This window comes from Python bivittatus, unplaced genomic scaffold (genome assembly GCF_059951505.1).
Source record: "Python bivittatus isolate LINGU-HERP-01145 unplaced genomic scaffold, Pbiv_v1 ctg000330_np1212, whole genome shotgun sequence".
NCBI lineage: Eukaryota > Metazoa > Chordata > Lepidosauria > Squamata > Pythonidae > Python > Python bivittatus.
The window spans coordinates 4,599,402-4,612,165 of record NW_028277058.1 but is presented as its reverse complement, the minus strand read 5'-3'; the positions used below and the strand labels follow the sequence as shown (position 1 = coordinate 4,612,165).

The 12,764-nt window shown below is 45.4% G+C and overlaps 1 protein-coding gene and 1 long non-coding RNA gene across 3 annotated transcripts in view; one reads left to right on the top strand and one right to left on the bottom strand.

The window, feature by feature from the left end:
• LOC112540540 (uncharacterized) overlaps positions 1–682 on the bottom strand; it is a 34,607-nt gene extending 33,925 nt beyond the window's left edge. For both annotated transcript variants that reach the window (XR_003084624.2, XR_015796309.1), the window contains exon 1: positions 462–682. This is a non-coding gene — a long non-coding RNA (uncharacterized LOC112540540). The remainder of the gene's footprint in view (positions 1–461) is intronic.
• A 5,289-nt stretch (positions 683–5,971) lies between these two features.
• Positions 5,972–11,913, top strand: PIM3 (Pim-3 proto-oncogene, serine/threonine kinase). The gene is made up of 6 exons (XM_007427379.3): positions 5,972–6,676; positions 7,324–7,433; positions 7,667–7,717; positions 8,235–8,598; positions 9,906–10,082; positions 10,191–11,913. Exons 1-6 carry the CDS (start codon positions 6,592–6,594, stop codon positions 10,373–10,375), a joined length of 972 nt encoding a protein of 323 aa, XP_007427441.1. The 5' UTR covers positions 5,972–6,591; the 3' UTR covers positions 10,376–11,913.
• The last annotated feature ends 851 nt before the right edge of the window (positions 11,914–12,764 follow it).

The following is a 12,764-nucleotide window of genomic DNA, read 5'->3' as shown; positions in this document are numbered from 1 at the left end:
GCACTGCCCAAACATAATTTGCATTGTAGAATCCCATTTCCACCTGAAAATCAGGCAGAAATAGTTTTATTCAACTATCGCCACCCGATCAGATAATGTTTGTAAACTACAAAAATATCTTTACTTTCTCAGCTGTATTAACCCACTAACCTACAAAATACCTTTGAAGTATATAGTCAAAGCTGGCTTAGAATTAAGTCAGATGGTATCTAAGATGTCTCAGGCCTGAAATGAGAACATATTGAAAAACATTTTTGAGCCAATCCAGCAACTTTGAAATGTCCACCAATCCCCATCACAGGAAACAAACTTTTGGTATCTGAGGGCTGCACAATTTATTTTGAGGAGAATGAGCATCCCAGTGGGTAAGACAATGATACCAAGTATGTGGGACAAGGTGTATAATGTATGTCTTTTTAAAAACTAAGCTTATGTTAAGGTTTGGACTATATCTGTCTTACCTTTTCTCAAAATGGAAGAAAAATCTTCTGCTGGTATTTGAAAGCTCTGAGGATCAGAAAATGGTTGTTCTACCTGGGATGCTATAAGAGTCCTCCCCAGACATTTATTTGGCAGTAGCTTGAAATCTTTCCTGCACATCCATTTCCATTTGCAACGTTGGCTCCCAATATGCTCTTCCAAGGCAGAGATGGGCAAAAGCATTCTTTGCAACCTCAGAGCCTTTTCTGACCATGTTTCTTGCAAACTGACCACATGGGAAACAAAGGAGAACAAATATAAATCCTAAAGTAGACATATCACCATTCAAAACCGAAGTAAATCTCTAAATCCTCTTTACATTCTGCTCCACCTATATGTGTGATGTGTTCCCATGCACTTTCCAACTTTCAACCCTTACCCAAATGCTGAATATGTCTCTGGGCCACCCTGTACTAAGGCACAGGTGGGGAACTTCATTGGTCAATGGCTGTACTTCAGGGACAGGGTCATTTTTAAAAAAAATATTTGTTTTGCTTGTTGACATCTCAGGAGCCCCTTTTGGTTTCGGGAATCTGAGGGAGTTAAAAGCCAAAAACTAGTGTGTGGAGCCTCAAGGAACCACATGTATAACAGAACACTCCTGAACCAGTAGTTTGAATGATTAGAAAAATGAAAAGGAGAGAAATAGACTAATAGGTCAGGCTGGACTTGTGATTTTTTACCTTCTTTTTGGTTTAATGAACTGTTAACTCTTTATAACAAAACAATGGCAGGAAATCCAAAATAATGCCCAAGAGGGTAAAGTTGCTAATGTTGTCATCTGGAAGATGACATCAAGCTAAACTAGCTGTGATCTTATCAGTGATTCCTCCTTCTGTATATTCATCATCTTCATCATCATGGGGGTACCTAACAGTTCTAGAACTATTGCATTCAGATCCTCCTTGCCATAGTGAAAGATGTAACTGAAAGAACACATTTCTCCTGTTTGGACTAAAGCATTTTAATGTAACCCCAGATCCACACCCTGCTAAGCCCAATGAGACATCAACAGTCATATGAAGGCCAAAGAAGGTTAAATAAGGTAACAGTTGAGAGCAAGAGACATTCTCAGTAAACGTTGCAGAGCTAATTTAAAACCAAGCACTTTTTTTCTTTTGGAGTTCACATCTGACTTTGACAAACCATAGGGCATTCTTTGCTCATCCTTCCTAACTTTCAGGAAACTGGAGAAATCATTGGGAACAATACTACATCATTTATAAGGAGCCACCCTGCACGTGGTATCTCCTGTTTGGGAGCACAGCATTCCATATTTCGGAATGAGCAGCCTAATTCATCCCATGCTTTATGGCTGCAAAGTTATAGTCCTCTTACAGAATCAAGACAGGAAAAAAATTCAGCTGGTGATTGTGAAACACTTGCTTTCACTGCATCTGCATGTTGCATTTTTGACATCCCACTTTTTTTTTAATAATAAAAGAATAAAAAGAAAAAATAGAAAGTGCAGAAAAGAAAAAATAGAAAAATAGAAAACAAAAAAAATAAGGATATAAAAAAGGAAAAGGAATATATAAAGAAATGACTTCCCTCTTCATTACAAGTATAAACAATTTCAGTAATTTATCACTTTCTCTTAAAATACAACAAATGACCTCTTCCCATACCCCATCTCTTATCTATAAACAAATCCATGAAGTCTCATCATTTCAGTCCTGATGTTAGCAAATGTCCATTAAAGGTTACCAGAGATAACAACATTTATTTTAACCTTGATCAAAGAAACCATCTTTATATTCCTTCCTTTTAACAATCTTGATCTTTAGTCCCTTCAAACAGTGTCCTAGAACTTGATTTCTTTTTGTTTTTTCTTTGTCCCTTCTCAAAAACTCTTCAAAGCTTTAACAAGTCTCTTTTGTAAATCCAATATAGGAAAGTTATCCAGGTCACTCTTTTGGTTTGTTATTTGCATATCCCTTTTAATTATTAAGGTATCAGCTGGTTTCATTTGTATGTCCAGTGTAGCATCTTTTTCCATATCATTCTTGTAGCCTGCCATTTTTAAATCCACTTTCAAACCAGTCTTGATCTTGTCAGGTAAAACTTGTTCCTCTTCCATAAACATAGTCTATCTATAGAGGCAGACACTCTTAAAATTAACTTCTAGGTCCATTGTTCAAAAATATTCTTCAATATGGCCAATGTTAAAATATTTTGCTTCATTCCGCATTAGTAAGTCAAATTTAAGTGTTCTTCTCCTTTAATTGTAATCTTTAGTTCCTTCCTTTAGTTCCACTAGTGTCCAACTTACAAAGTCTCATCCTATCCTTTTTTTTTTTAAGGATAATTCAAAAGAAAAGCATTTTCCCATGGGAAGGATTCCTGTAATTAATTCAAATCCATCTGGACCCTTAGTCTGTTTGTAACTTTCCAAAATCAAAATTCTAAATACGCTTTTGCTCTTTATTCCAAAAGAAAAAAAAATTAAGTCCTTAAACCTGTATTTAACATTTCTTTTGCTAAGAATTGAAGGAAACTCATCTGGTGCTGTAAAACTTGTCGATCCAAAGTTTCCTAATAGCTGAAAAGCAGTTAACAAGCAATTTTCAGAAAAGATTAGAAAAGGGAGTGTGCCAACCCGCTATCCTTTCTGAAGGCGCCAAGTGCAGTTTAAGCAAAAAGATGGCTATTCCCTCATCTCCTAGAGCTCTAAACCAGCTGGAGACCACTGTCTTGCGGTCTCCTCGCAAGGAGCAACGGTATGGAGCACTTGTGGGGTGATCTCAAGTCTTCTTGTTTGGAGAGGAATTATGAAGAGCCAGTCTACTTGCCAGCTCTTCATTCTGCTGTGATAGGCTTCAGTTCACCATTTCTTCCCCCGAAGTCACTGTTAAAGGCACAAGTGACTAGACGTGTGTGTCCTGGCAAAAAGGGGTGGCAAGTTAAAATATGAAACAATCTCTATCATATACCTAAGCTTGTATGATAACCACCTACAATTAGCATGGACAAGCTGACTAGCTGTTGCAATCATACATTTCAGGAACGAAAAGTTGGTGCAACTCCCTTATGAGGGAAGTTAGGAATTTCGGGGGTTCCTTTAACATACAAAAAAGATAGGTGCAGGGGTGGGCCATGACAGATGCATATAAAATTGTGGATGGAATGAAGACGTCTATTGCTCATCTGTCCATCCCTCATTTATCTCCCTATAATCTCATCTCTCTATCACTTCTCTATCACCTACCTATATATCATCTATCACCCTTTCCTCCATGATTTATCTGTGATCTGTCTATGCTCTATTCATCTATCAACTATCTTTTTATAACTGAAAATCTATCTTTTGTCTATAATTTACCCAGAGGGGTGTTCAGGCTGTGGTCCAAAAAGTCAAGATGGCAGCCACAACAGTGGAATCAAAACTCAGCCCGTTTTTGTGTCTGTTTTTTTTTTATGTGCAACACACAGAAAAATAGGTGGAGCTTTGATTCCACCCTGGTGGCCACCTTGACCTTTTTGACCCTGCTCTGTGGACACCCCTGCACATCCTATCATGCATCTCTTATCTCTCTTTTTTCCCTTCTAACCATCCATTTAGCATCCCTATCATTTATCACCTACAGTATTTACCATCTGCCTTTCATCTATCTGTTCCTATCATTTATCTATTATCTATCCATCCGTCCATTTCTCATCCACCATGTATGTATCACTTGACCTATCTACTATGTATCTACCATCTATTTCTCTTTTATGCGTCTACCAGCTGTCTGTCGGTCCTCTCCCATCCCCCCCCCCCCTTCTCCTGTATCTTCAGATGCGGAGCTCCTTGCAGACGTGCGAGGCTCAGCAGCTCTGCGTGTTCCGCAGCTGAGCGGGTTTCCTTTCGGGAGGGCCGATTCCTCGTTGATTTGGCGCCCCCGGTGGAAAAGAAGGGGCGGTGCACCGGCTCAGCCCCGATGTCAAAGAGACGCCTTTTAAGTACAAGCAAGAATTCAAACGTGAGACACTGCGGCGCGCGTGCATGTCTCCGAGAGGCTTTGTGGGTGGGTGGCGCTGGGTGGATTTCCAGGGCCATCGGTGCCAGACAAAATAATAAGGGTTTGTTTGGGGTAAAGCTGCTCGGGAGGGGGGAAAGCTCTGAGGCTTCTCGTCTAATAGAACTGCAGAGATAATTTGCAGCAGTTAATATGCTCTTGGAAAAAAAAGCGAAGTTCAGCTTCGGATGTTAAGGACGCTAGAGCGCATTCTCTGGGGAGTGGGGTGCTGTAGCCTGTCTTTGGGCAACATTATAGGGTCGTGCTTTGGTTTGGTTTTTTAAATCTTTTTTTCCCCTGAAGAACTGCGTTGCAGCCTCGGGCAGCCGCTGAGTCTTAGGAAAGTGGCGGCAACGTACGGTGGAACTCCGTAGAAACCCTTTAAAACTGGAGGGAATACGCGTGTGCGTGTCTGTAGCAACCTCGAAAGGCGGTGGGTTGCTGCTTAGGAAAAGCCCATCCTACTACGGTGCGGAATTTTTCGCTCCTCCAACTATAAATCATAACAGCGCTTCTGGATTACGAGAGAATGAGTAGATGGGTGTTCCTTGCTTTTTTTTTTTTTTAAATCGCAGGAAGCTTTTTATTAACCCTTCGTAGGGACGCGCCCAGAGAAGCGTGACCAGGTGCGAGGTTTTTTTTTTCCCCCTCCGGGTGCCCCGCTCTGTCACGCTGCGTCCAAAATTGCATTTCTTAAGGCAAGTCGGGTGGGTCGTGGACGCCGAATTGCTGCAGGAGGCTTTTGAAGCTGCAGGAGGCTGCTGCTAAACGGCGCAGGTTTCTGCGCTGAGGGGGACTTCTTATTACTGCTCGACGGCGGTGCTTCTCGGTCTCAAAGAGAGGAAGGGGGAAGCCCTCCCCTGCCTGGCGATCATGGCGGCTGCCTTGCGCCCCCGCCCCGCGTCTCCCCCGAATTCCCGCTTCCGACGCAGCGCTCAGCCCTGCCGAGAATGACCTTCCCCACCGCCGCCAGGTTAGCGGCGCGCGAGCCAGGCGCGCCCAGGAATTCCCGCCCTGCGCTCGTAAGCGCCCCTCCACCCCGGTTCCACTGATGCATACCCAAATCCGCCTTTTCTTGATTGGCTGGAGCCAGGCCTTCATTTGAAAGAGCCGCCCCTCTCATTGGCTCCGACGCATGTAAATGAGCGAACCTTCCCCTCCTTTTCTTTTTTTTTTTTGCTCCTTCTTTTCGGGCGCGCTCCCCCTCCCCGTGTCATCCTGTGATGAGAATTTTTCAGACAGTAACTTTGCGCGTCTCTCTTTACTATAAGCAAATAGTTCCTCGCCCCCACCCGCCGTATTTACCACGGGGCGAGGTTCCGCAGTCCCCTCTTTGAGCTTAAGAGAGAGGGCGGAGTCTTTTCGGACCTATTCGGAGGGAGGGGAGGGGAGGGGAGGGGAGGAGGGAGAGGGAAAGACGCGTAGCCGCCGATTCCCTCCGGCGGAGGGATACGAAAGTGTCCGCGTCTATTTCTTTTTTTTTCCTTCCCCCACCAAAATATTGAGAGTTAAGAGGCCACTGCTGCGTGCAACGGAGATCAGAAAGAGAGCGGTGCCAGTCGGAGGCTGAGCTGCTGCTGCTGCTCCTGCCGCCGCCGCCGCCGCTCCAGAACGACCGCCTCACTGCGGCGCTGCATCCCGGACTGGATTTTATCGATTCCTCCCTTGGTCGCGTGGGTTCCTTTGCACGACAGGAGCAAAGACACCCAGGCTGGGGTGCCTGCGGAAAAAGCCGCGAAGCCCGTTCGTCGCTTTGCTTGCGTCTCTGTTTTTCTGATCAAGATTGGCGTGTGGACCCCCCCCCCCCGCCAAGGACACGTCCATTTCCCTGGGATTCTCTGCCTCGCGCTGCTGCCGGACTGCGCGGACTTGCAAGTTTAGTTTTGCTTCGAAGTGTCGGTGGAGGAAAGGAGACGGGGGAGCCGAGCAGCGGTTTGCAAGCGAGGCTTTTCCTCCTTCCCGGTCCGGGGAAGGAGCCCGCGCCGTTGGCCCCGCTCAGTAACGCTCACCGGCAGCCCCCCCGCTCCCCCTGGGTTGACTGAAGAAGCCTTTGCGTCGTGACTGTGGGATTTTTTCTCTCCCCCCCACCCCCGCGGTGTCGCCTGGGAAGATGTTACTCTCCAAGTTTGGGTCCCTGGCTCATCTTTGCAACCCCACCAGCATGGATCACTTGCCGGTGAAGATCCTCCAGCCAGGTAAACAATCCCGGCGTTGCCTGGCGGGGGGCGGCGGTGTGCGCTGCGCGGTGTGTCTGTGTGATGTGCGTGGCGAGGGTTTCCTCTCTCCTCCCGCGTCAGCCGCGGACGAGGAGCTGCGGATCCGAGCGGTCGCCTTGAGTCATTCATTCATTTTCTTTTTAAAACCTCCACCATTGTTAAAAGCGCACGGGGGCTAGCAGAGCGCTGGCTTCTTGTCCCGGTTATCCTAACCGGGAGTAGAGCGGATGGGAGTGGAGCCGCGCAGGCAATTTTTTTTTTTTTAACCAAGGGATGAGGAAGGGGGGGAAAAATGGAAAAATGTTTTTCCAGGGGCTGGCAAACCTGCCTCACAGAACTCCGGACAACCACGAGAGGGAGGCAGAGTTAAAAGTTTCGAGCGGCCGCCCCGGTTTTTGTAACCCAATCGATTCCCAAATCTGGGTTTGGCGGCACTCCTTTGATTTTGGCTGAATCGGCTGCTGTGACTTTAGAAATAAATGATGAGTTGGGGTGAGGGGGTAAGATGCCCCCCCCCCAGGGTGAGAGCTTGCTTCTTGTCTAGCCAGTATCCAGTCCCTGGATCTCTTTCCCACCGACCTCCCCTGGTTCTCACCCCTCGCTTTCTCTTTTCTTTCCCTCTCTAGTGAAAGTGGAAAAGGAGCCATTCGATAAAATCTATCAAGTGGGCTCAGTCTTGGGCAGTGGGGGATTTGGCACCGTCTATGCCGGGAACAGGATTGCAGATGGCTTGCCGGTAAGAGGAGGCTCTTGAGCAAACCCCCCTCCCTTCTCCACCCCCAACCACGAGGCTTGGGGTTGCTACCACCCACCCTGTTTGCGTGGCTGGAAATTCCAGCTGCGGAATCCGGAGGAGAAATCCTGGGCAGCTCGTGGCTGAGCAACAGGCATCCTGCTCGGTCCCCCTTCCACCCTGTCCCACAGTTTGCCAACTAGCTTCCTTGACCTCTGTTTTCTTCCTGCTTCCAGGTGGCTGTGAAGCACGTCGTGAAGGAGCGAGTGACCGAGTGGGGCACAATTGTAAGTATCCAAGGATGGACCCCAAAATGTGTGTCTGTGTGCGTGCGTATGCGCCCTGCCTGTGCCTTGCAGTAGTTTCCTGCCGCTTTCCTCTCCCCGCATTAATAACAGAAGGCTGATTATCGTTTCCATAGATTCCCCTTTCCACCCTGCATGCTGCTGCCTTTCCATCCTCTGTTATTGTTTACATTGGGGTGGGGGGGATTTTGGCAGGGTTTCTTCTCCTCCTCTTCCCCCTCTTCCCTCCCCTTTTGACTGCGGCAGCAGAGACACCCAGTGGAGTAGCTGCAGCCTTCCCCATCGGTGTGGCTCCCTAGCCCTCCCCCTTCCCGTCCCCTGCCTCTCCGCTGGAATTTCCATTTTGAGAAAGAAGTGTATGATTTGTTTTCGGGTGGCCAAGGAGGGGATTTTCCCTCCTCCTTCCTCCCCTCCTCCCTGCCTGATATTCCAAATACTTCACCATGTCTTCCTCGGCTCTTTTTCTCTCTGTCTCTCTCTTCCCCCCTCCTCCTTGTAGGGTGGAGTAATGGTGCCCTTGGAAATAGTCCTGTTGAAGAAAGTGGGTTCAGGCTTCCGGGGTGTAATCAAGCTGCTCGACTGGTACGAGAGGCCCGATGGCTACCTGATCATCATGGAACGGCCAGACCTGGTGAAAGATCTCTTTGACTTCATTACGGAGAAGGGGGCATTGGATGAGGACACCGCACGGGGCTTCTTTCATCAAGTCCTGGAAGCAGTGCGCCACTGCTACAGCTGCGGGGTGGTACACAGAGACATCAAGGATGAGAATCTTCTGGTGGATCTCAGGACAGGAGAACTGAAGCTGATCGATTTTGGGTCTGGAGCCATCCTCAAGGACACGGTCTACACTGACTTTGATGGTACGCGCCCCTCCCAACTGCAGCTGGTCCCTGCATGTGGAGGGATGGGTGAGAGGAGGAAAGTGCTTAATTGGGAAAGTATCCTGACACAGCCCCCTCTTTCTTTATCACATTCTCACCACCTACTATCAACAAAATGTATTTTTGCTGCCGCAGTCAGTAGCAGGTTGATAATTAAATCCTTTGCAATGGAGGCAGCTGGAGGGGGGTGTCAAGTTGTGTAGGAAAGGAGCAATTCCAGGCAGTGACGCAGCAGTTTATATTTTCCCTGCCTTCAAAAAAAAAGCATTTTCCTAGAGGGCGATGTGTTTACAGTTGAGTCAAGCTTTACCAGCGTGAGTGTTTCAATCTGTGCTTTTCTTGTACTTTTTTCTCCTGTATTCTGTTCTTCCACTCCCACCCCCAGTACCTGTTTTTCTCCTTTCCCAGCCCCTCATTCTCCTACAATGCTTTAGAAATCCCGCATTGCAGATTGAGGGACCAGGGGAAAAAAGACACCCTTTCCAAAAAAAAAGGAGAAGTTCTTTCTTGCTTTCTTTTTTACCTAAACATTGAAGCATAGGTTGCCTCCTTTTGTTATCAGAAATATATTATCTCTTCCTTTTGCCTAAGGATAGTGAGATTTTCTTTCTTTCAAGATGAAGGTGATCCATGTAAAGGAGGCACCCGTTTTTTCACCTCCCTTCCTAGTCAGCTGCAGCATTTAACATCTGTTTGTTGTGAAACGAGAGTCTCCTGGCCATGTGACCTTCAGCATCACAAATTCCAGTTTTCATTTGGTATCCAAGTAACCACTCGGTGCAGAGGGAGGGCAGTTGCTAACTGCCTTCTTAATGCGTGAGGCAGATTTCACTCTTCTTTTAAAAGATTATTCTGATTTTCTCTCTTTCTTAAAAAAAGGGAGTGGCACACTTTTGGAACTGACCAAAACTGATTAGTCACATTTAGGAACAAGGCTGGAGTTTCACCTTTTTTTTCTTTCCTCTCTCTCTCCTTTCATCCCCTCTTCCTTTGTCCTTTTGTGTCTATTTTTGGTACGGTGCTGCAGACGCCACGTGGTCAAGGAAAGGGAGCTTTATGTTAGTAAACAGTCAGCTGATGGTTAGAACAACCGGAGGGCCGAGATTAAAGCATGATATAATCCCAGGGGTGATCTAAGGTCTAGAATTTTCCCATATATGTTTGTGTGCTGTGTGTTTATTTTTTTTTTAATGGGATTTTGAAGTTGCAGCACATAAAATATACAACTAACCGAAAGTTCATCTTGGCTAACAGGGCAAGGGGTCTTGTATTTTTTCCCCCTGCAGGAACACGAGTATACAGCCCTCCAGAATGGATTCGCTACCACAGATACCATGGGCGATCGGCTACTGTATGGTCACTGGGCGTTCTGCTCTATGACATGGTCTGTGGAGACATCCCTTTTGAGCAAGATGAGGAGATCTTAAGAGGACGCCTGTATTTCAGGAGGCGAATTTCACTCGGTGAGCTGAGATTCACAGATCTCTACAACCCTGTTCCTCTCCCTGCTTAATGGATTGTTCTGGTGGTTGCCTCCCCTTTTCCTGAGCTGCTTTCTCTGTGTCTTTCAGAATGCCAACAGTTGATCAAATGGTGCCTTTCCCTGAGGCCTTCAGATAGACCAACCCTTGAGCAAATTTTTGACCACCCGTGGTTGCACAAATCTGAAGTTGTGAAGTCAGAAGACTGTGACATAAGGTTACGGACCATTGGCACGGACGTGTCTCGCACAAGTTCAAGCAACGAGAGCCTGTGAAATACTGAGGACCTTGTAAAGGGAGGGGAGCCACAAGCAGAAAAAGAGGGGGAAAAAAAAAAGACCAGAGTGCTGCTGCTGCTGCCAATATGTAGAAGGGGCTAGGAAAAAAATGCATTAATTATTCTGTAGTTTGAATCTTTGTCTGAGGGAATTGATTTTTTTTTTTAAATTTTCCCCTTATTGCTGGTTTCTGCTTCAGAATGAAATTTCCCTTGGAAACGCTGATATATGGGAGTTGGCAGGCCAGTACTTAATCCAAAAGACTGACCTTGTTATTATTATTTTTTATTATTATTAAGAAAAGCAGTGACCTCTTTAAATAACATGGTAAACCTTTTTGCTCTCATAGAGCCTGGACTAAATTTTATTTGCTTTTTTGAGTGCCTTTTTGAAAGCTGCTTCAGTGGGACTTTCTTTTTTGAGCTGTGTGTGTCCAAAGAAGATCCAGTACATTATAGAATCTTGCTTCCCTTCTCCACTCTCGGTGCTGGGGCAAGCAGCTCCCTATGATGCACTAGAAAACATGTTCAGTGACTGAATGAAGTAGTCCCATCAACTGATGATGGAATACTTGAACACAGACATTTCGCCCTGTCCCTGGTTCTTCCCCAGCCTCCTCTCCCCCCTGCCCCCAACAAGACCACCTCTGCTGCTCCACACGATATTTCCATAGGCTGCACAGGTTATCAGCTCTTTATCAGGAACACTCACCCATGTTTCATTTCATCTCTACCACTGGGCACAAGAAAAAAGGCCCTTTCTCAGTTCCCCCAACCTGCAAGTCTTAAAAAGTATGAATGGGCATGTTAAATGCACAATCAATGCAATATTCAAGGACTGTGTGCGTGTGGGTTTTTTTTTTTTTTTTCCTTTTCCCATACTTGTATAATGTGTTCGTGTAAATTTTTTCCCTATACTATACAAGTTTTATTTATTGTCTGGAGTTTAGAAGACCTCTCACAGACTCATCTGTGGCTATTTATTTTAGCTAATTTATTTGTTTAGAATTATGCAACACTGCTTTTATCTCTCTCCTTCTGTTGTGGAGATTTCTCTGGGATCAGTCCACAACTTATTTTTGCATTCCTGTCTTTTCCTCTTTTGGGGGTAGGGGTGGGTTGTTGAAAAAGAAATATATATATATAAAGTCTGACCATACCTGTTTTTTTTTTTCCTTCATTTTTGGTTGGAAGATAGAAAATTGTTGTACAAAGTCTAATTTAAGGGAACTAGAATGACTTTAAAAGTTAGTATGCCTTTTTTGTCTGGTATTATTGACATACCAGAACTGTAAAGTAATGCTGTTTTGAAGGGTTTTAAATTATTGACATTGTACAGTCTTTGTGCATTGGCTCTGGAAGGAAGAATGGCAGAGTCATAAACCTTAATTTATTTTAATAGATGTGTGTTCTGTGATCTGGTTGCACTTATGCAGCTTGGATTTGGATTTTTTTTTCCTTCTGTTTAACAGTGTGAAATGTATGGAGATCATATTTTTTTATACAGGTATTTCAATTAAACTTTTTTGTAGATAAGTGGCACAATGTGTTCATTTGAGTTCAACAGTGGCTTCTCAGAGGAGGGGCCTCAACACAGTTGTACAAGTCTACGCGGAAGTTAAGTCCCACAAATCTCAATAGAGATAGGACCGCAATCTTCATGTTTCAATGCTTAGATGTCTTTGTCCACAGAGATAGAAATGGTCCTCAGTAATCAGGTTTGGCTAGTGCAGAGATTCCCCCATCTTTGGGAACTGGTGAATATATTTAAAGGTTTTAAGAGAATATTACAGATATTCTTGGCAAAGTGGCTGCTGTAGTGCACATGACCAACTGTGAGGTACAACCACACATCCCTTCTAGCTCCCAAAATTCTCTTTACCGCTGTTTCCCTTTGCTTTTTCTGGACAGGTGCTCCACTTCCAAAGTACTGAATTGTAGGTACCTATCATCTTGTTTTCCAAGAATGCTTCTGGGGTCTGTGAGAGCTCAGAGGCATTGTGAGAAATACAGCTTCCCCTTATGGCTGCCACTTTCCAAGGTTCATGTTGCCTGTTTTTAAAATTAAAGATCTGAAGTATTGTGGTCCTTGGAGCTTGGTGGGTAGGAATCCCAATGGGGGAGGGGAAGTCAAGTCAAGATGGTCACAATCGCAAAATTGAAACCACCACCACCTTTTACATGTGTGCAGCACATATGTACAAAAGGGCAGGGTTTCAGTTGTGCAGTTGCTGCCATTTTGACTTTCTTGACCCCCCCCCCCACAGTGGATGCCTCTGCCAGTGGTAGGGAGTATCACATTGGACCCCATTGGTGCCTATAGTGGAGACTTGGGATAAAATAATGGCTCATGGAGATATTGCGGACAACTGCAGGTTATCCAAGTC